The following is a 23,654-nucleotide window of genomic DNA, read 5'->3' on the forward strand; positions in this document are numbered from 1 at the left end:
TCCCTTCCTGTGTCCAAACATATTCATGGTGGTTTTTGGAGAATTTAAATGTTGGTAAAACTGAGTTTTTCTGGCTGTGTTGGGTGTATCATGGGACAGTGTATGCTCCAAGTCCCCAATACCATTAACTAACAGTTCAATATTAAATATATTTTTTGCCTTCGTCTATATAAATTATTAATAAATTGTAGGAAATTTTCCAGCTTTCTCTTTACTGCAGAAGGTCGCAAAAGAGTTATTACAGGTCAGTTATGTGACTATTTTCAGAGGAATAGTTTATGGATGAATTTTAGTAATAAATTTAAAGCATAGAAGCAGCACTATAATGATGCTTCCTTATGATCTTCTCACACCCTCAGACAACATCTCTGCCTGGCCTTGTGCTGCTAGATGAGTGCAACATTTCATAACACTGATCACGTGTACCCTGCCTCTTACCTTATGGTAGCCAGGATAGGCTCCAGACGACCCTGATAAGGATAAGCGGAAGAGGATGGCTGGATGGACTAGAATACACAATTGTGTTTCCAGGAAGTTTTAATTGTAGTTATTTATATATATAAATGATGGTTCTTACACACAAAAGTTAATCACGGAGTTCCACAGGGTTCTGTGCTAGGGCCCAGACTGTTCTCGTTATACATTCTTCACTTTGGAATTAATATTAGAAAACGCTGCATATACAGATGATACCCGATGTTGATACAAATCGTCTGGTTAAACTCCTGGCATGTGTTAAAGATATAAGGGCCAGTAATTTTGTTTTTTCCTCTAGCCCACAGTTTCCTATTGATTATTTTATTAACACATGCTCAAAGAAACACAACAACAGCAAAAAACAATGAAAAATATTTTTTATTAAACTTTCTGAATCTGATGATCATTCCGACTGTTGTAGACAGAAAATGAACTATTTACCCTTTATATGTTACTACTAGTTATTTATTAGTTTCAAAGTGGCTCAGTAAATTATATTTAAAAAATTGTTACCAGTAAAATAAAAATATAATTTAAAATGTATATTATTTTAGTTAGAAAATCAGTTCTCTACCTACTTATCCCTACTAAACCAAGATGTAATACTGAAAACGTCATTAGAAAGGGTAAAAATGTAATAACCTCAGCAAAATAACTTGACTAATAATGAAAGGATAAAAATAATAATAATTTTGCTTATAGGCAAAAGACTATCGCTGGATATATTACTGAATAAAATAGTCTTTAATTATTTGTTAAAAATAAATTACATGGCTTTCAACAAATTACCTTTTCCTCTATTAAACATGTGGGCCCAACCATCAAACTGACGTCACATTTCTGTAATATTGCCCCTGGAGAGTTGCCTCTTTAAAGAATAATCTGATAATTCCCTTTGAAATGTATGTAGATTGGAAAAATGAAGTGGTCTATCATCAATCAGAACAGGTCTCTGGCCCTCAATGCTGTGTTAAGTAGCACTGATGGGGGCCGCTGCAGTGTGGAAGGTGTAAAGTGGATCTGGGCCAGCAGGTGTCGCTGCGGGCTACAGAGAAACACAGCGGAGAAGAGACGGGGCCAGGCCTGGGAATTCGTTCCCCGCTTCCCATTCTTCCTATGCAGACAGACACACAACATGGCGGACTAGAATAGTCGGCCGACGCGCCCGGATACAGCGGATAAACCCTGGGATTTAACATCCAAGAAGGCGAAGAAAATACCCTCCGAAGAGACGCTACAGAAGGGCGAAATTCTAATTTTTTTGGAGGGGGCGCTTTCTTTACCCTGGCTTTAGCGGATAAACTGACTGTGAAGTGTTGGCAGTGCGTCCCAGATCGTGCTTCCCTCCTCTGGTATCACCCTGGTCCCCCCCCCACCTCCACCCCACTCACACTCTTGGTTCCTGGGGTGTGGAGAAAGGGGCCGGGGTTGAAAACGTGGAAGACAGGATAAATTCCCACTTGGCTTTCATTTTTTCCCCCCTTCTTCTTCTCTCGCCTCCCCCTCCGGTTTCCTTTGGGCTCTACAGGAGTTGTGGTGAGTTTTCTTGTTTTTGTTGCGCAAAGCAGAATCCCACTTGTTACAATGTCGCTCTACGAGCATGTTTCCCCGTGTTGTAACATTGTGTCACCCTCAAACGAGCACTTTCCGTCCCCGTCCCCCCCTTCCTCCCGCTTTTTACGTTACATGATGCCGTTATCGATTGGGGGGGGGGCTCGTCCACGGAGCAGCGCGGCGTTTAATGAGTTGTGAGCCTCCCTGTAACGCCTGAACATTTCAGAAGTAGCTCGGAGGCAGGGAGGGAAATTTTGGCGAGAGGGGACTCCGAAGAAAGGAGGGGAGGGGGGAAGCTTTAAGAGAGAGTGCGACAACATTTAAGAAGTTGGTTTTGTTGTGCCAACACAGATGCTGTTGCGCTTACGCTGGAACAAAGAGGGGGTGGAGTGGCGGGGAGAGGGGGTTCCAGGGTTGCCTCACTGGAAAGTACACTTTATTGATCAACGCTTTGTTATTACACGTTCAGAGAGGGAGGGAGTGGAGCTGGCTGGGTGGAGGAGCAAGGGGGGCTTCATGCGACCCACAACAGGAATTAGGTCGCCCTGACGTTAACGTGTATGCTCTGTCACATCACAGCGGCTGCTTTGTGTTTCCTCACCTCTTCAAGATGGGGGTCTCACATGTGTGCTTTCCCAAACTTTTTTCTTTTTTTAATTATTAATAATAGTCCTCTCTCTTTCTAAGCTTTGGGTGTATCCAAGCATACAATTTTAGTCGTGTGGGTGTTGATGGCTTTTTAAAATTATTATTATTTCAATCCTCTACTCAGACTTGAGCAGTGATTCGTGATTCCCAGCTCATCAGAACACGGATCTTGTTGTAAGGGTTCGCTTGTCATTGCCAGTAGTGGGAATTGACATTAAACATCGGTGGCATAACTGCTGCAGCCGAGCTGAGCATCAGCGAAAGAGTGTGAAAGCCTCAAAGTCAGAGCAGAGAGAGGGAGAGGAACATCGTCAGGCTGATCGGACATGGCAGAGACTTCCTTGTCATTTCTGGGAAAAGCCTCTGCTACAGAATGTCAGCCTGAAGCTCCGCTTATAATGCTTGGTTCAGTTCACTGAACTGTGGCACATATCTATACACCATGCTTCACCATGTGTGCCTCCCCACAGCAGGCATTCAGCTTCACTTGAAGCCGTCATGTCATGTTAGGACCATCTCAGTGCACAAAACCTCCCAACTCCTGTGACTCTTCTCTCCGGCTTATCCTGACCTCTGTCTGTCAGGCCTGAACATATTCACCTTTCACCCTGTACCCCATTAAAAAACAAACCAAACCAAAAAACTGTAACATCATATCTGCCTGTCAAACATCACCAGCACCTTGAAAGCCGTATTGTGAAAAGAGGGAAAAAGTTTGCTTTGGCAATGCGGCAGAAAAAGGCAGGGCTGTTAGAATCGTGCTCACTATGCCTGTATATATCTTTGCACCTATTCTAAGGAGAGAGAAAAAAATGAGTTATTTCTGTCTTGTTGGGATGCTGTCAGAGTTTTAGCAGAGGAAGTGGAGTGATCATCCTCGCACCACATTTTTCACGATTGGCCTAGTTACTAAAAATAAAATAAGTATAGCTTGAAATCACTTTGTGGGAACTTTGCGTTGAGTGTCAATGAGTGGGTGTTTAAAATAATGGCCCGTGTGTTGTGAAATTTCACAATTTCAGGGCTCTGACACAATATTATGAGTTTGCTTTTTGGGTGGGGCTGGAGGTATATTTTTGTTTCCACCTGTGGGCCCTGTATGTTTTGCTGAGGAAGAGCACTGTAATTCAGCCTCTCGCGGGATAAACACTGCTCCATTTAGAGGATTATGATGCATTACAGGGGCCTGATTGGAGCTACATGCGATATGTCAATTGGATCTTAATGACATTTATTCCACAATACAGGAAATGAACCTGTGTGATTACTAATGACTGACTAAATATTGTGCCTGGCTAGAAAGGACGCCATCGAACATCCTTCAGCTTTGCCCTGCCTCTCTGCTGAATGGAAATAGTAATTATGTAATATCTTCAAGTTATTTAGTCAAATGTTTCTTTAAAATCTTCTTGATTCCGGCTGACTGGTGTTTCTGGTCGCTCACGCTCATAGCAACGATTAACAGTGGGTGTTTTTGTACATGGAAAAGTACTTTGGATGTGCAAAGAGGTTCTTTTGATTTTTGTAAGCTCACGTGGGTCCACGTCAGTCAGGAGGATCTGGTTGCCACCTTCCTTTTCCACCATAGTGTGTTAAAGCAGTGCTGTTTCTCCCTTTTGGGGGATGTTAGAAATCAACATAAAGGATTACTCTTGGCTGTACTGCAGTACTGTAACTACAGCTACATGAATACCTTTTTTTCCTCATATGGCATATGTGTTATTATAGCCAGTAATTGGGTTTAAAACTTTTTTGTGTGTGATTTCTGTTCATAAAAAGCAAGAATTTGGAGCCATGTTGCACATTTATGTTGTGTTAGGTTTTCACTTTATTTCAAATGAGTGCCTATGATTCACACTGAAGCTATATGTATTAATATTTGCCATCGGCCTGCCAACAAGACTTGTTTTGTCCTGCTCTGGAAGAAGGGGGGGAGTGCTCAGAGAGCCTGTAAGCAAGTGAGTAGTTTTTCAGTGCACCACCTAAAGGTGAAGCTGGACAAAATGGATTTTAAAGAGAAGCCAAGTCATGATGTTGCTTTGAAGTCAAGTCTCCGGTGATTATGTTATTATCTTAGATGGTTTTGTTATCTTTCAGAGGAAAAGGAGGGGACGGCTGCAGTAGGATGACTACTTCAGATATCAGAGCTGTCATTTTGGGTTTCCATTGATAGAGATCCAAAATAACCAAGGGATAGTTGGCAAGTGTTGCTGGGAAATTGAGCAATGCCACCCTGTGCATGTAAACCTGTATATGTGTATTTTTTTGTATAAGCAGTACTTAACCGATCATGGAGATGTTTATTTACTTATATATTGCAAATTAGAGCTTTTTTTTCCTTAAATATTTCCTTTCCTTAAGATTTTTTTCTGGATGTTCCAATAACTGCTTTATGGTTTTGTTGTCATGTGACAACATTAAATTAAAGAGCTTAAAGGGAATAAATCAATAGGACATAAAATGTATTGAAATTATCCGCAACTTGACCACAGAGTAAAACATCAGTAAAAGTAAATGAGTAATTTCTAATGCAGTAATAGCCTACTCATTGATGGGGGCTGTTTTCTGTATTTACTCCTTTGTATACGTGTGTCTACATTTTACTATCATCAACAGATGGTATCGGCTCAGCAGCAAATGTGGATAGAGGGGCCTTTAACTTGACACCTGGTTAAGGTCAATTTTATGGGGTGTTATTAAATTCTATACCCCCTATGTTGTATTATAAAGAAAACATGTAAGAATCAAACCTTCAGCTCAAATTTGGCGACCTCAGACATCAGACCAAGCTTGTATAATGACGGAACGCAGCAGGATGTCCTCACAGCAACCCCTACACACACACACACACACACACACACACACACACACACACACACACACACACACACACACACACACACAGATGTGTGAGTTGTATATAACTAAGTGGTCACTTAGGAGAACAGGCTCTACTGTATTGTATGATGTTCATTATTTAAGAATGAAAAGTGTGGTCCTGTGGTGTAGTGGTTAACATATTACACATCAGATTCCTGCTTTGAGACTGGGAGGAGATATAAACTAGTGGGATGGGTGTTTTTCATCAGGAAGAACATCTACTGTAAAATCTGCCTATACAAATACGGGACTACAGCTGCCTCTCATTTCTTAATACATAGGACATAAAACAGCTCTAACAAACTTGAAAAGTGAGCGGTCCCCAACCCCCGGGCCTCGGACCGGTACTGGTCCGTGAGTCGTTTGGTACCGGGCCGCGAGAGTTGAGGCTCAGGTGTGAAATGTATGGTTTTCAGGGTTTTTATCAGTTTTCAGCTTTATTTTGTTACCATTTTTATCATTAACTCGGTTTTCCTGGGTCTTTTCACGTGTGTTATGAATAAATCTTTTTTTTCGGTACCGGTACTAGTTTTATTTTGTTGTATTTATCCGTGACACCTTAAAGGCCAGTCCGTGAAAATATTGTCGGGCATAAACCGGTCCGTGTTGCAAAAAAGGTTGGGGACCGCTGTTTGGTGTGACCACGTTTAATTCTTCAATAAAACTTTGGCACTTATGTTGTTGGTACAAAACAATTTAATGCCTAACAGACTGATTTTTTTGGGGGGGGGGCGGACCAGCTGTTAATAAGCGTATCAGTAAGTGTATGAGTTCTTGGTAATGTGTAGCACAACACTGGTCGTCCCTTGAGTTACGTGCCTTTTATATGCTTGAATGATTCATAGGTCGGTATGACTGTTACAGCCCCAAGTAACTGTACTTTTCTTTTTTATTACTCCTGTTAATTAGTTATAAAATCAGCTTACATCCTTCACTGCTTTATATATGATATGAGTGTTGGCACCAACAACTACAAAGATAAATGTTTTCTGCCTCCCAACAGCTGCACAGGAGCAATAAAATATAGTCTAAAGCTGTTTAAAAATAGGTTTTAAATACAGAGATTTATTATCTTTTAAAACAGTTAGGTAAGCAAGACTAACAGTGTGAAGTTCTCATTCAGTGCCAACTTTTGGGGCTTGATGGTTTTTATATACCGGTACGTAGTGCAGTGCCCAAAAAAAAAAAAATCTGATTTCATGCCTGCTTCAGATGCATGCTGGATCTACAAATCGGTTTTGGTGTTTAAGTTTCAAAGGGCAGAAGTGAATCGAGTTTCATTGTGGCCCTTGAGCTGTCCATTTGGCCCTGCACCACTCTTCAAGGTCACAGTGGCTTTTGTGGGGAGACCATGCTTTGCGCCTCCACATCCTCTCTGTGTCCAATGTGGGAAAGCTTGAGAGGCCCCTGGCATGCTCTGTGAGAAACCCCACAACGAATTAGACACAGAGCAGAGCTTCACTGACTCACCACTTTCACTCATTGAAACAAGTTAGTTTTCTTGATCCTTCCAGCCTAATGGAACCAAATGATCATTACAGGCTTAATAACAGACACAGCAGTCTCTCTTGCCCTTATGATTAGCCAGAATAGTAACCCCATGCTTCTCTTCATCTTTTCATCAACTCACCAGCTTGTGAATGAAGCCAACAGGAACACAAACCACACCAGCAGGGAGTAGTATCCCTCAAAAAGGGAAGTCCAGAGGATTGTGGCTGTTGTATGTGGCACTGGGGACATATAATCTGTGGTCTGTTTTAGAGCATGAGTCCTAGCGGCCTTGACTTAGACCTACTTCAGTCTCCCGTGAAGAGAAGCATTCACAGTAGTTCAGTTACCCCAGACCCCCTCCCTCTGAGGACATAGAAACAGTATTAATATGCTATGAATGGAAACAGACAGACAAGCAGTGCAGAAACTTGTGAAGCTGGAAGCCTTGTGAGAAAGCCATGAATGGTGAATTCCCTTGACTCTGCTGCTGGTGTCCTGTCGTTGAGGTCTAGGCTCTGTGTGGTACAGGGGTCAAGCGCTTACCTTTTAAAATATATTGAATCCTAAATACAATTATTTTTAAAAATAATATAAAAGATGAGTGTCTTTTAGTCCTCCAATGCCTTCCATTAATTAGATGGGATTGGAATGTGAGTAGTTATTTTGATATCACTTTCAGCATAGCACCAGTCCCCCTGCTCTCAGTGGCAAAAACAAAGAGAACTAAAAAGTAAAAAAATGTGGTCACACTAGAGCTGATGCTACTGTACTTGATGTCACTAACACAGTCTTTTCCACACACAGAAAAAATCTGCAACTCGCTCCCTGGCATCTGAATCACAACAGTCTTGTCCCGTTAACACATTGATAAAACGAGCAGTCTCGACTGTGGTTTCAGTCACATCTACTTTAGATAAAAGGTGTGATCAGCAACTGCTAGGGATTCTTCTTTTTCTATTCATACATTTATATTCCTGCAGTTGAAAAATATAGTAATAACCTATATGACCCTAAGGTCACATGTAAATACAAAACCATCACTGAAGTCCTCAACCATGAGCAAGAACTTGCCATATCAAATGACTACCTTGCATTGATTTTGGCCTGTGGTTGTCATGGAGATGTAATATTGGACTTCCTTTATATTTTACCTATAAATGCTCCTTTCACTGTGTGAATGAAATTGCATGGCAACAGCCCAGCTCTTTCACAACTGTACGATTGCTCTCTTATTAGGTCTGCCTGCGCTTGACTGTAGACAGAATTGTATGTGTCATTATAAGGCTTTGACTTGCTTGCACAGTTTCTCAGAGTTCAGTATATTATCATTCATATATGTATGTTTAGATAGATAGATAGATAGATAGATAGATAGATAGATAGATAGATAGATAGATAGATCTTCACTGTACTTGTAAATATGAGACTTAAAGAGATTCCAGTGGAAGTGAAGGAAACCTTCATCAAGCCGAATACACATAATAAAGCTGGAGAGACAGACAGCAAAAAACTTTAGGAGTGGCCAAATAACAATGTGATGCATTCTTAATTGAATGAATGCATTTGCCAGCTCAGCAGCACCAAAAGGTCTGAAAGGCCATATAAGATGACTAAAGTGCATGATGACTGAATTATTTCCATTGTTAAAAAAAATAATTTCACAACATCTGACCAAGTCTTGACCAAGCTAAGAGGTGCCTTCATGAATGTAAATACAAAGTGTTTCTAACTAGGTGCAAAAGAAAAAAGACTCAAGAACAGGAAGGCCAGATTAGACTTTGTAGATAAATATCTTAAACAGCTGGCACAGTTCTTCCATCCATCCATTTTCTTCCATTTAAGCATGTATGGCTGGCACTACCGCTACTGTGGTACTACTGTGCGTTGATGATGTGACTGCTGATAGAAGAAGCAGAATGAATTCAGAAGTGTACAGGGTTATGCTCTCTGCTTAGATTAAGCCAGACTGATTGCACAGCACTAGCAAATAGATAGTGACCCAAAACAAAGGAATGAGATATTAAGTGGCCAAATAAGTCACCTGATTACAACCCCAAAGAACATACTCATCAGTTTTAAATACAAGATATTTTATGTACCGTCATAGCACTGTCCCCTACATTTGCTGGCTGCCATTAAGAATCTATAAGGTTATCTTAAACAACTAAAAGGGTATTGGTTTTTGGTTTCTTCTACCCCCAATTTTTTACTCACAAAATGTGACACCTGCTCTTTGACTGCAATGTCAGCTGCCTGTTCCATAATCACAGAGAAATACTCTGGAGACTTTATTTAATTAGCATTCTCAAAACATCACGGGACATAATTTCAGTAAACACGTTTAGGATATCATGAGAGACTCACTTGCTATCCTTACAAATTAGCCATGACTGCAACTCTGGTATATCCTTAGCATACAGGTTTAGCAACTGGATCAAATTGAACTGTGCATCTGGTTTCATTCAAATCGCCAATCCTTGACACTGAAGACAGAATAATGTAGCCAACAAAGCTATTCTAGTAGACATAGAAGGAACAATGCTAGCAGCAGCAACTTGAAAAGCCATCTTACACAAAAGCTACCATCTTACAAACCTTGATCATGTGTTGATAATAGAAGCAGGGTACTCATATTTATAGCTGTAGCACAGATCTCAGAGGACACTTTTTTTCATGGAGTTTAAAGCTATGTAGAGAAATTTAATTTCTCAGCTAGTTTTATACAAGTCATTCTCTTCTTTTGTGTTATCTGTCAGTGTTAACTGATGAGCACTGGTGGAACTGGAACTAGTGGATTTCAGTTTCCTAACTACAAATTTGTCCATTTCATCAACATTACATCTCTCTCTCTCCAAGGCTAATGTTCTAGCAGCTAACGTTGCGTAAGGAGCGTTGGTGCCAAACTGTTCGTTTGTTCTATGAAATAGTGCTCTGATTGAAGTTCTCAGACCTGAAAGTTTTCATATCGAGTCAATCTAAATTTAATCTGGGCGTGTGCCGGCACACATGGGTGCTCAGCATTCTGTGGAGGCCAAAGTTTTTCTGCCCCAGACTCATTTTGTCTCATATGACACATAATTGGAAATGCCTAATGTTGATAAGAAAACATGCAATATTCGACTAGTCAGAGAATAATTAAAAAATGTAGTCCGAGTGGAAAAAGTCAGTTTATTGATACTTTTTTAAAACAAAGTCCTTTTTATCTAAGGATCATTCCAGCCAGTGCAGTTGGTTCTCATAGTTCTTTTATTTCTAAAGCTAAATCAAAAGTATATCTTTTAAAAGAGTAAAAAAAACATCCCATTATTTAATGGAGTTAAAAAGGAAGAGGGTGTGCTGACACATTTCTGCGTTGTATTTTTATTCCCACCAGTCAATCTATTGATTTTATGTTGCATGTCATAGTCTTAAGGAAGCTGTGGCGGCTTTCACTTTGCTGTAGGACAGCTCTTCCAAACAGTGGCCACTGTAAAGGGCTAGCTCTAAGTGCTCTGCCTTGTCTGAAAAATACTCACATGGCTGCACAACACAAGCCCAAAGTAAGGCGAGCAGGAACTGCATGACTACCTTTTGCGCTATTCATTCTCTAATAGATGTGTATGTGTATGTACATGTTGCCTCTGCAGGGAATAGTATGATGAAACTGTTGGAAAGATATTTACTGCTGAGCAGCAGGCTGGCTCTAAAGAAGGCAGACTGAGAATTAAAAAATGCTTTGTCAGTCAAATGTGTTTGTGAAATATCTAATCAAATAGGAGTGGTGAGCTGCTGCGTTTTGTTTTAAGCAGGAGCTTGTCACACGTTGTCAGTAATGGTGTTACAGTAAGACGATGTTTATCAGACATTTTGAGACATTAGTGTCTTGTCAAGGCACCACATGACTGACTAATTTAAGCTGCAGTGTCCTCTTTATTAATTCAAGTACACAGCTAATTAATTGAACACTAAAAGCACTTTGGCTCCTGCATCCTCATTTGAGTGTAAATTACAGTGTTTAAGGTAACACATTCCAAAGTAAAGTGTTACCTTAAACTGAAAGTGACGTTGTGGACGTTACTCTTATTTTTAGCGTATGAAAGGAGAAGAACGAGACGCTAAAGTGCAAACTGCATCCAGGACAGAAACAACAGCATTATAGTGTTGACACAACAGCAGCTCTTTGCAAGCATCTGCACTGACGGCATGGTGACACAAATCTAGCAAACAGTCCAGAGTGATGCTAAAGCTGAGTGCATGCCAACCCCAGCCCAGCAGCCAGTCTGGCCTTCAACAGGTAACAAAGGCAGTGAAGATCACTCAGTCTTGTAGTATTATTCCTATTCCTACCTGTACATATATCTACAGTAGAATTACGAGTAGTCTTTTTGCTCTGGTTTTCAACTGCTTTGTGTTTTCAGCATTGTGGTCCAACTTAAACACGAAAATAATTATATTTATCTCCTCTTTAGCATAGGGGTTTGTGTTAATAGGGAGGATTGTAGTCTAAGCCTTATATTCTTAACTAGTAATTATCTAGGCCCTTACCAACTGAACACATTGTGAAATATTTGCATGTGTATAAAGGCCTTAATACAAAAATAACATAATGAGTATTGTAACAAATGATTCATTAACATACTGCATTACTTTTTAAAAAAAAAGTAACAAGTAATTTGTAATGCATTACTGTTTTTGAGTAAGGACACCAACCCTGTCCATCACCTAGCGTATCTTTTTAATAAATAGCTCTGCCTGCATAGAGTCTAAAAGTGGCACAAATAGAAGCTCTTTCCCAGTGCGTGTTAAATTAATGATGTCTTCTACCAACACATGAGTCTTCTGAGAAGGAATTGCATGCATTTACACCTACACACTGGAACAACTGCTCAAGAGGCTAAAATACATTAAAATGTCACCTTAGGCTATTGTAGTCCTGCAGCTACACTGCCTCTAGATAAAAACCTCTCAGGCACCTGCAGCATCTGTGAAGTGAGGTTAGCAGCAGGACTGGCATATATCACTTACACCAGCACAGTGACACGTCATGCAGCCTCGGTGGATAGCATACAGAAAGCAATGAGTCACGAGTACATTACTAATCTTAGTGCATCTCATCAAATTGATCTGGTAGAACGCTGCTTCACACAGACTGGTATCAATCATCCTGTCTGCTATATTTGAAGGCTCTTTTTTGAGTACTGGAGGAGAACAGGGTAAGGTAGTGTTTATGGGCTTAGGTCAAAGATGTATTAACAGGGAGTTTTGTTTTTCTGACTACTTGACCAGACAGGATATGCTCTTTGAGTTATGAGTGACATAATTTAACATGTGATATAGCTTTTCTTTGGATCGTTTTTTTTCCTGAAAGCAGGCATTTGTTGGCTAAGTAGTTGGTTGAAAGTGAGAAAGGGAGAGCAACAAGTGGATTTGTAGATTAATAGCATCCACATTGACCGCATTACTTGCTTATCATGTCCCATTTTTAACTGTAGCCAGAGTGGTGTGCTCAAACCAGAATGTAAGTACTGCAATGAATGAGCTTAGTTCAAAACAGCAGAATATTGGCAACTGGCTCAATTATAGCTTTTAGAGCCCAATTTATTCTCTGCCCTGTGATGCAATAATCTGTGATTTAAAGCGGTGGTTTGTGTGGTAGCGCTGCAGTGTTTGGCTCTGTTGGCTGGTACAAGTATCTCTGTAAGCACAGGCAGATGGGCTGGATTATTCAAAGGTCAAGACCGTGGGATTAGATTCAGAGATTATCACAGCTCAGTCAGTCTCTGCGATAACGCAGAAGAATGACAGTCGACCCAACCAACCACTCGGCCTCTGCCTTCTTCACATCTGTCTGCATTCTGGCCTTTTATTCACCGTTCACTCAGTATTCAGTTTGAGAACATTTGTAGCAAGAATTAAAGTGTGACACCAATTCAGCATCAATCCTGCTTAGTTTTTGAATGCTCAACTGACTGCACAGAGTCCACTCCACCCTATGATTCAATAACTTGTAGAACCAGCAGTAACAGCTTGATGTAATCATTTTCTGTGTGATGTTATCGGTTTCTCACATTGTTGCGGGGGAGTTTTGGTCCATTCGTCTTTACAGTGTTGCTTCAGTTCATTGAGGTTTGTGAGCTTTTGTTTATGCGCAACTCTTTTAACGTGTAGGCTTTGACTGAGCCATTGCAACACTGATTTTTTTCTTTTTCTGTTATTCTGTCAGAGATTTGCTGCTGTGTTTGGGATCATAGTCCTGTTGCACGGCCCAATTTTGAGTCGGGTAACTTCAAATTTGACTCTAGAATACTTTGTCAAAGTACAGAGGAGTTCTGGCTTAACCTTACAGGTAAAAGAAGTCCAAATGATCACCCCTCCACCACCGGTTTGACACTTGTTATGTGATTTTTACCAAATGTGGCACAGTGCATGATAGCCAAACATCTCAGCTTTTGCTCTCATCTGTCCAAAGGACATTGCTCCAGACATCTTGCAACTTTGCAAGCCTACAATGTTCTTTTTAAGCAAGAACCGACTTTCTTCTGGCGACCCTTCCAAACAAGATCATATGTTCGTACAAGTACGCAAACTTTTATGTGCAATGTTACCTCCGCCCGTAGCTTCAGAGATGTAGCGCTGGGTTTTTTGCAGTTTCTCTGCCTGTAATTTTGCACTGCTCAGTCTGGCCTTGGGGTGAATTTGCTGGGACGTCCACTCTTGGGAAGACTGTAGCGTTGTGTTAAAACAACTCTAAATGCGCCAGTCATTTAAACTGCCAAAATCAGCTTTTTTGAAGGTGGTCATGCTTATTGATCCTCAGATAATCAACTTCATCTGATTAGGAATTACTTACTCTCTTTATTCCTATGGAAGCAGTAAGGGTGCACTGAGTTTTTGACAAGACAGAGTGCTGTGAAAGCTTTCTTTTAAACACAACTGTACACAGATCTGAACATGGTATCATTGAAATAAACATACTAATAATACAGTTTTTCAGATATTACAGGTAACCGTGTTTGTCCTCAGTGGAGTAAACTATCCCCGTGTCGAGCTGCAGAAAGTGTTCTGTAAAAACATTTTAACTGCAGCTCTCTTTGAATCATTCATTTAGACAGCTGAGATTTAGCTTCTGATAACAATGAAAATATTTCTTAACTTCAGCTCATGCCCCCGGGGTTTTCGAGCTTGTCCCAGGTGACATCAAGCAAGAGGTGGGTTACTCCCTGGACAGATCACCAAGGAGACAGACAACCATTCATGCTCAAATCCACACCTACAACCAATTTGGAATCACCAGTTAACCTAACAGGCATGTCTTTGGACTCTAGAAGGAAGCAGACATGCCCGGTGAAAACCCACACGGGCACATAGAGAGAACACACCAACTTAACACAAAAAGGCCTCAGCTGACGAGCAAACCCAGAACCTTCCTGTGTGACGGGGCAGTGGTAAGCACTGCACTGCTGCTTTATCACTTCATCCCATCAGCTTTACAGCAGCAGCAAAGAGAATGTGAAAGAGTCATTCTCCCCTGTCATTTTGTCATCATAGATTCGATTTTAATGCACTTTTAGTTTGGTAATAAGTTTGTAACATTACCTTCACTTTGCTGAGTTCTCCACTGCTCAGTGCTGCTTCGTATATACAGAGAAAGGGGCTTCAAGCATGAAAAACAGTGAGCACAGGTGAAAAAACTAGCATGTTTGTGAATTACAAAAAAATAGCAATTTAAACAAATAACTAGTTTACGTACGGTTGTTTAACAGCCTTTGCAGAGCAGAGGCAGGATGTCGTGGTGGATGATAGGGGAAGCAGTATTACCAAAACATGTTGCAGTTTTTTAGTTTAAAAGAAGGGAAATGATTGAGGGGAAGGATCTGCTTGTCGTTCTAAACTGTTCTTTTTTTCTTTTTTTTTTCTTCAGACCAGGCTGTGCGGATGAGTGATTGATGCCAACTACGCTTCTTCAGGTAAACACACACAAGCCCACGTCATCAAAGTTTTTATTTGTTTTTTTTTCTTTGCAAACAAATAGCATGTTGGATTAGGATGGAAGATTATAAAATACATAATGGATTATAGAACAACCAAACCTTTATCTTTTGAAAAAAAAATCAATCATTTTCAGTTTTGTTTTTTCCACTAATAGGATTTTGTCTCGTGTGTGTGTGTGTGTGTGTGTGTGTGTGTGTGTGTGTGTGTGTGTGTGTGTGTGTGTACTTACGTAGGGCAGAATGGGTGTGTGCACCCTGCTCCTGCTACTTGGTGTAGCCCTGGGGGGCTCAGCCGAGGATCTTGCCCCTGTCACAGGTATGAGCCATTTCCACATTTAATTCAAATGCCTTTATGTTCTCATTTTTACAGGTTAAAATTACGTACTGTTTTCTTCAACAGGTCCTCCAGATATTACTACCATACCCACAAAGCCATCTACAGCACCCTCCCTCAAGGATGGAGTGCCAGTATCAAACCCTACACACCCACCCACAAAGCTTGCCCAAGCTGTCATTACATCAGCAGCAATCACAACAAAAACCACGATGACAACGACAACGACAACAACAAAAGCAGCAGAAGCAGCAGCTACCACAGACACAAGCCTAGATAGTAATCAGGACACAGAACTCAATAGTTCAACACCCACAGTACAGCTAGCTTCACCTCCTACCCCTCAGGCACCACCAAGCATCAACCTTCCACTTACTCCTAGCATATCGGAAGGAGATGATGAGACCTCAGCCACATCTCCAGAGACTGCAACGACTCCGACAACCACAACAACATCCACCCCTAATAGTGAGTGATGCACACATCATTGTTTTTTTCTCTTCTTGCATATAAACCTTTTAGATTATAGTGAAATAGTTTGAGGATGATGAAAGGAAGATTTCAGATTATTATTTTTTCAGGTAAATTTATGGTAGTTTTCGCCATCGTTCCCATCTCTACTCACACGCACAATGTAGTCAAGGTTAGTGCTGACATCTGAGTACAAGGAGGCCTCCCTAAAAGGTACTCAGATGGGGCAAGAAACACAACATTTCAGATTTCGATTTTACAAGCCTTAAACAAATAAGCTGGTCAGTCAAAATTCCAGACTAGTGGGATTTAAAATCAAGGTTTATATAAGAGCTTTTATAAATATGAATTTTAAGTTCAGAAAAAATTTTTGATGGTGCCCGGTGGTCCCAGATCACACGTGATTGATACATTGTCGTAGCCAACAGAGAAAAATGGTGAAAATGACAAAAAAAACCTCTCATGTTATAATAAATAAATTATAGTTAGGTCCATCAGTGACACAGTTGGCATGTTTGTTTGTTTGTTTTGTTTTGGGGTTGTTGTTTTTTCATTGCCACAGGATTTTAAATCAAACAATCAAAATTGGATTGTAGTGGCTGTCTTCCACAGTGTGCCTTTCCTGCTCCCCCACCTCACCCCAACTGGTCACAGCAGTTGGCTGCCCCTCCCTGAGGCTGGTTCCTCCAGCTATAAGGGAGTTTTTCCTTCCCACTGTTGTCAAGATCTTGCTCATAGGGGTCTGTTAGGGTTTCTCGCTATTATTGTAGGAGCTATATCTTATAGTATAAAGCACCTTGGGGTGCTTGTTGGGCACTATATACGGTAAATACAATTCAAAACTGCTGTTTAGGAATTACAGATCTTTTTATACAAGAACTGAATGTGGTCCAGAGAGATGTCAGTGCAAGTGAAGGAGACCTCTGTTGATCATTTCTACAATCAAGAGAGGACTTGAATGGAAAAACAGAGGGTTTACAACAAGGTGCAAACACCTGATTACACTCAAGAACAACAAGGCTAGATTAGACATCTAAAAGAGCCTGCACAGTGCTGGAAAAATCTCTGGACACATGAAACCAAGTTTAATTTGTACCATTTGTACTCATTATCCATTTGCTTCAGAGTGCAAATGGATAATGAGCCAAAGCATTCTGTGAAAGTAACCCAAGGGTTTCTCAAGGCAAAGAAAAGGGATATTCTTCAATGGCCAAATCAGTTAGCTGATCTCAAGCCAGCAGAGCAAGCTTTTCAGTTACTGAAGACAAAACTGAATGCAGAAAGACCCACAAACAAGCAGCAACTGGAGGTGGCTGCTGTAAAGGCCCAGCAGAGTAGTTAAAGGGAGGGAACACTGAATGTTGTGACGTCCTGTGGGTTCCAGACAGACAGTTACTGACTTATTTCAGTAATTGTAATAAGTTATGGCAAAAGATTTTCAATTCATATTTATTTAATTTTATTTATTTATCACCAAATCCCAACAACAGTCACCTCAAGGCACCTTATATTGACCCTACAATAATACAGAAAACACATTAAGTATTAAAATCAGTCCTTGTGAAAATGATTGTAATTCCTAAACAATGAATCCAATATTTTTGTCAAACCTCTTAAATTACAAATGAAACTGCTCTTGAGTCATTTCTCATATTATCCAAACACTGTATATAAATAAAATAATCCAGTTAGATTGCATCAAGACTCCATCTACATCTGAATCTCTTATCTCTGAAAGTGTAGCTATAAAACATAGTATGTAACATATATATTATAAAAAATATTTTAAAACTTTCGCAGCCCTGAAAGAAGAAAAATTAGAACTCGTCTGACCAGTGATGAGAGCCTCCCAACCACAGCTGTCTGTGGAGTAAAGCTGTGTTTAAGAAGTTAATAATTTCACCTTCACTGCAGATGTTCAGTCTTAAGAGAAGTGTAGGAAATTATTAAATTCTAAAAGTTCATACCTTAGTAAATATGTCACTTCTGATTAGATTTTATTCTCTCGATCAGTTTGGCTTTATCTGTTACTAAGCAGAAACCATATCAGCTGATCATCATGTGACGACTGTGTAATCTGCGTTATACTTTAAAACCTTATTCAAACTGTTTGGGTAAGATCAGAGAGCTCTTCTGCTCCATGATGGTGTTATGGAGGTCCATGCGAGTGTGTCCCTTCTGAATAAATTGCCTCTTGGTGCTTTCATGCCTGTAGTTAGAGCCTTCTGCCTGGCATCAGATTGTCTACGACACATTTTTATTCTTATGTGTGAACAGATCCTGCCTGAAGCAGAGTAAAAGAAGACAAAAGAGGATAAGGGAATTTGGATATGACCAGACAGCGACACTAGATTAGAACAGCTCCATGAATAAATGAAGATCATGGATTACTTATAAACACAGTGTCAAGGTGTTTTTTTCCTTTAGCTGTGTTCTATTTGTGCAAAAAAGCAGAAGCTGAAAACAGCAAGCAAGTGCGCTTTCTGGTCAAGAGTCAATCTTTAATATTTTAGATGGTTGAACATTTTTCTGCTTTTAGACTCCATTGTCGCAGTGCTGGAAATATCCTGACGGGACATACCTGCATTTGACCACTCATCCACGCATTCACTGCCAAAAACTTTTACATAATAACAAAGTTTTCTTCTTCAGAATCTTAGAGATTTATTAGAACCTTTATTGTGTTAAATAAACAGCATGTTTGTTCAGCTTCAGACTGAAACCTGGGAGATTTCTGGTGTTAGCTTCGTGTCTGTGCGCTGAAAATCCTGCTAATACCCCTGCAAGTGAAACACGAGACCACCAACCTTTTCTTTCACATTAATTATTCATATTACGAAATTACAGAGAAGTATAACAGTCACTGTCGAACGTCACTGGTTGATTTGGAAGATCATTATAATGGTGTAATAATAGCAGGTTGGATTGTATTTATTTTTTCCAGAATATGAAGTGTAGTATTAGACTATGAATTAAGTCTATTGCACGTATTTGGTATTTACCTATGAAGAGTCTAAAATTATAGATATGTAACTTGCAACATTCAGTCATCCATAAAACATGTGATGACATTACACACGAGTCGAATGCTGAACGCTGGCAAAGATTGCATCAAAGAGAAGTAAAGTTCACCACAAGGAGAAACATGCAATAAAAAGAATCATCTACATAAAGCAAACATCAGAAGCCCGGAGAAAAGCGCTTACTTCACTACAAAAGAAGCTTTTTGTATGTTATAACTTCGGTCTTCGGCACGGCAACAAAATTGACCAACAATAGCATAACCAAGAGTAGCCCACAGACCCCGATGGCGCCACACAGTTACAAGATGTTTAATCTAAAACCAGGCTTGGATGCATTAAACTGTCAGTAGCAACATGATCGTTGTGTCCTGTTGGCTTCTTGTTCATTGAGTTTATTTTTCCATCTAGCTATCACTTACAGTTAGAATTAGAAGGTGCTCTGTGTATTTAAAAAAGTCTTTTATTACCTCCTAATTTTGCAAAACTGCACTGCTAGAAGGGTAGAAGGGTGCTAGAAGGGTAATGGGAGTGCTTTCCAATTTACTTGAAAATCTCTACTTTAGCATAAAATTGTTAGATTCATAAATGAATAACAAAATGTCTGCTTCTTTTAATTTCACTCCTACCAGTCTCTGAAATAAAAATGGAATAATGAAAGCATCCGCTGACCATTTTTTAATTTAATTGATTTTTTTGGTACAACAACACATACCTGATGTGTTTGTAGATGTTCCAATAGGGGTTCCAATACACATCAAGCTATCTACCTTAAGTCCTGGTCAATGTAAATGTGGCTACACAGCACTATAGGGCATGTCTGACATAATCATCATGGGTTTACAGGTGTTATGTAATTGCTCTATTGTCTATCTCTGGCCGTCTGTGAGCTTTGTGTGGAAAGTTGCAAGCAGTTGTAAATGGCATTAGATCCGTCAAGGCTGTGTCAGTTCCACATGATACTCACAGCCTGTTGTGCTCTTGTTCTGTTCAATGTAGACATTGTCCGAAGGGGAACACTGAAAAGTCCTGGGAATTGTGCGAGGAATAAGCAACACAACTGGGCGTCGTTCCAAAATACTTCTCCCAGAAAGTGTGTACAGAGCTAGAAGTCAAATGATGCATTCTTTGCAGCATAGTTTGTCTGCAATGTTGAGAACTTTCTTGAATTTAGCCCGCAGAAGAGCTGACGTTGTCTTTCCATTGTGATCACCACAGTGCAGGTTTCTAGAAAATCCTCTCCTTTTGTTTGGCCCTAACGTGTCTTACTGCCGAGTCATCGACACACAAACGGCAGCCATTATTTGCACACCAAACGACCCTTGTTGTTAGGGCAAATCTCATGTCTTTTGTTCCAACTGTGGCAGTGAAAGGTCACCAGAAGACCACAGGGTCTTCAAATAGTAACTTTTGCACATGGTGGTGACGTATACAAAATGTCAAGTAACAGCCCAGTAACATCACGAAGAACAGGTAACTTGGCAATGTGACTGCAATCCTTTCCTGCTAGTCACGAACATCACAGCAGGATAGAGGCTTGTAGAGACTTGATATGTAAAAAGTGCTTAAAATTTGCTCTTAATAATTCAGATTGAATTCACAGCAAACCTCTTTAAAGTTTCAGTGTTTTATACCATCATCCTGTGTGTGCTGTCATCTTGGGTGTAACCAGTTTTTGACCTTCACAGTTAAACTGTGATTTCTGCTTATTCTTAAGGGACAGCCTGTTGCTCTCTCCATTTGTGGCTTTTTCCTTCTTAAAGCCATGCAATGAAATATTAACATGGACGGCCATTCTGGAAGGGAAAAGTGCAGGATGATGTTGAAAGAGTCCGAGCTCACTGTTGGCAGACAACAGAGGAGGACCTGCTTTAGCTGTCAGTTAGAGGGCCTCACATTTGACTCCAGAATACTTATACAGGAGTTCATGGTTCACTTAGTGACTGCAAGGTGCTCATAGTCCTGTGGCTGCAAAACAAGTCCAAATCCTCACCCCTCCACTGCTGTGCTTGACAGTTATGCTGTTAGGTGTTAATGCTGATTAACCTGTTTGTCCAAACATTGCACTATGACCAAATATCTCGGCTTTAGTGTCATCTCTCCAAAGGAAATTGTTCCAGGAGTCTTGTGGTTTGTTCAGATTCAACTTTACAAAGCTAAGCTGTGCTGCCGTGTTCTTTTTAAAGAGAAGAGGCTTTCTCCTGGCAGCCTTTCCAAACAAACTGTACTGGTTCACTCTTTTTCTGTTTGCGTTGTCATGAACTTTAACATTTAACATGCTAATTGAGGCTCGAGTAGAGTCTGAGATGTAGCTCTTGGGGTTTTTTTGCAAGGTCTCTGCTTATTAGACATCTATTTCTGAGAAGATTGTGGCTTCAGACCAACAAACTGTCAGATGTTCTGCTTATATATAGTTGGTCACACTTGCTGATGATCAGTTAATAAAGCGCTTTTAATTAGCAGCTCCTGGCTGCTCACTGCTGGACAGCATAGAGTCCTGTGAAAATGTCCTTGCTTGTTTTTGTAGATATAAAGATTGTCACCCTCTATAAACAAGGGGGCATTAGCTATTCTGCTCTCTTATGAGTTAGCCTAATTTCCCCCTGAACCACTGAGAACTTCACTGTAGTATTACATGTAACAACGTGCTATTGTGTTTATTCTTTACATACAACAAATTTTGGATTTGCTCGTGATTGTGCTTTCCTTTTTTCTTTTTTTTTTTTAACTCTGGCAGTAAAGGCAGTTGTTTGATTTGCCAGCTGTTAAGTTGTGAATCAGCTTTGAGCTTTTGAATGTCGAAAGAACTTTAGTGCCTCAACCTATTCTTTGACATCAGTTATATTTGGTGTGTTGGTAACATTACTCTTCTACACATTTTGTGCACCAAGAACACAACATGTCTGCTGTTAAATGTGGACGTTAAGCTAATCAGCATTCACATTTAGCAAGTTCAGCACATGCTTTTATGGCCCACCAGAACACGAGAATAATTTAGTAATGGTTTTGGAATTTGGCATCTAACCAAAGCACTGAATCAGATCAGGTGTTGACTCCCTCCCCCTAAAATTCTGTGCATTTATCGGTTATTCTGCCCTTTCCCTTTGTGCCTCGTGTAGGTGACGAAGATGCTGGGGACATGCCGATCATAGCCGTGATGGTGGCCCTGTCCTCCCTGCTGGTCATCATTTTCATCATCATAATCCTCTACATGCTCAGGTTGGTAAACTACAGTTGATGTTTGTCAGACACGGAGACCTGTGGTGAGGGCCTGAGGTGCTGCTGTTACCATGGCAATGACTGACTGCCATTCTGCTGTGAGACAAAAGTAGTGTGTTTTTGTGAGAGAGCGAGATCAAGTAAGAGTGTGTATCTGTGTTAAAATGCACTTTGATCTTTGTTGATCGACAGGTTTAAGAAGTACAAACAAGCAGGGAGCCATTCGAACTCCTTCAGACTGACCAATGGCAGGTCAGACGACACAGGTAAAAGCAATCGCGCATCCCTTGTCAGCTCTGGGTGACTGTGTGTTTGTGTGTGCTTTGTATTTGTTGACAGATACGGCAACAATCTCGGTGAAATACTGAGCTTATTTGATTTGGGTCATTTGGGCAAACATGCACAGCCAGGTTGACCAGACTTGTTAGTCAGTGTTTTTTCCCCGATAAGCTTAGATTGATCTTACTTCCCCAACTGATAACATTTCCCTGGCTCACTGCTGGAGGAAGCTTTTGTTCACTGTGATTACCTAATCAGCAGAGCTGCAGTTAGTCCTATATGTTGCAGCGCTGACTCACATCGCCCTCTGCTGTGCGTTTCAAGAAAAGACAGTGAATGATGAAGTCAGTGTTGCATGATGTAAGTCATCTCTAGTCTCATGCTCTTACCCATGTGTTTATCTCTACCTGTCTCACCCCTCCCGTTCCTTCCCCTTCTCCTCGCTCCTGCCTCCTCCCTTCCTACTCATTGCTACAGAACTCCAGAGTGTGCCGCTATTGGCCCGCTCACCCAGTACAAACAGGAAGTACCCGCCGCTTCCCGTGGACAAGCTGGAGGAAGAAATGAACCGTCGCATGGCTGATGACAACAAGCTCTTCAGAGAGGAGTTTAATGTATGGCACACTCAAGCAAGCACTCTTTGATAGCATGCAACTCTGTTGGTTTAATTAGTAAATCAGAATGAAAAACTTTAAATGAAAAAGTATAGATATTTGTATTAAAGGACAAGTAACAGTTCAAAAGTCATATTTAGACTTGGCTAATTCTGGAGGCACAGTCTCCAGTAAATTTAGAGCCACATGAGACTCAGTTGTTACATAATTACATTTAATGTAGGAAAAGTAATGGATTAAAGGGTAAGGAGCCGTGTTAGTCACTCCACGTGGTAGCAGTACAAATGTAAGGCTGATGATTCCATTTCATGAAGAAGAAATGTTGAAGAGAAAAGGTTAAGGAGCCACTGGCTTAAATAGTTAACCCTGTTTGCACAAAATGAGAGTTTATTTCTAAAGCACATTTTAAACAAGCTCAGCTGACCAACATGCTGTACAGTTTATATTAGGTATAGACTATACATAACAGTCACTAAATCAAAAATAAGCATACACTATAACCAAATAAAAGAAGCAAATAAGACTGTTTGCATTATAAAAGCCAGGATACTTTGTTCAACTAGACCTGAAATTAAGTGACAACAAATAGGTTTTTAAAAGTGTTTTAAAATAAAGTAGGCAGCTAAACTGTGGTGAATAAATAAGGATGAATCCTGATCAATGCACAGACCATACTGTGCAGTCACACTAAATGAGT

At 40.3% G+C, this 23,654-nt stretch overlaps 1 protein-coding gene across 2 annotated transcripts in view; it reads left to right on the plus strand.

Moving 5' to 3' along the window:
- Positions 1 to 1,581: 1,581 nt before the first annotated feature.
- The window catches only part of ptpra (protein tyrosine phosphatase receptor type A), a 31,180-nt gene continuing 9,107 nt past the window's right edge, over positions 1,582 to 23,654 (plus strand). The window contains exons 1-7 of one of the 2 annotated variants that reach the window (XM_004545261.5): positions 1,582 to 2,013; positions 14,951 to 14,996; positions 15,255 to 15,336; positions 15,421 to 15,822; positions 21,965 to 22,064; positions 22,257 to 22,330; positions 22,821 to 22,957. In XM_004545261.5, the coding sequence (XP_004545318.3) occupies positions 14,976 to 14,996; positions 15,255 to 15,336; positions 15,421 to 15,822; positions 21,965 to 22,064; positions 22,257 to 22,330; positions 22,821 to 22,957 (816 nt within the window). In that variant the 5' untranslated portion in view covers positions 1,582 to 2,013; positions 14,951 to 14,975. The remainder of the gene's footprint in view (positions 2,014 to 14,950; positions 14,997 to 15,254; positions 15,337 to 15,420; positions 15,823 to 21,964; positions 22,065 to 22,256; positions 22,331 to 22,820; positions 22,958 to 23,654) is intronic. The other variant, XM_004545262.5, reaches the window with a different exon arrangement.

The sequence above is a fragment of the Maylandia zebra genome, linkage group LG5 (genome assembly GCF_041146795.1).
Source record: "Maylandia zebra isolate NMK-2024a linkage group LG5, Mzebra_GT3a, whole genome shotgun sequence".
NCBI classification, from domain to species: domain Eukaryota; kingdom Metazoa; phylum Chordata; class Actinopteri; order Cichliformes; family Cichlidae; genus Maylandia; species Maylandia zebra.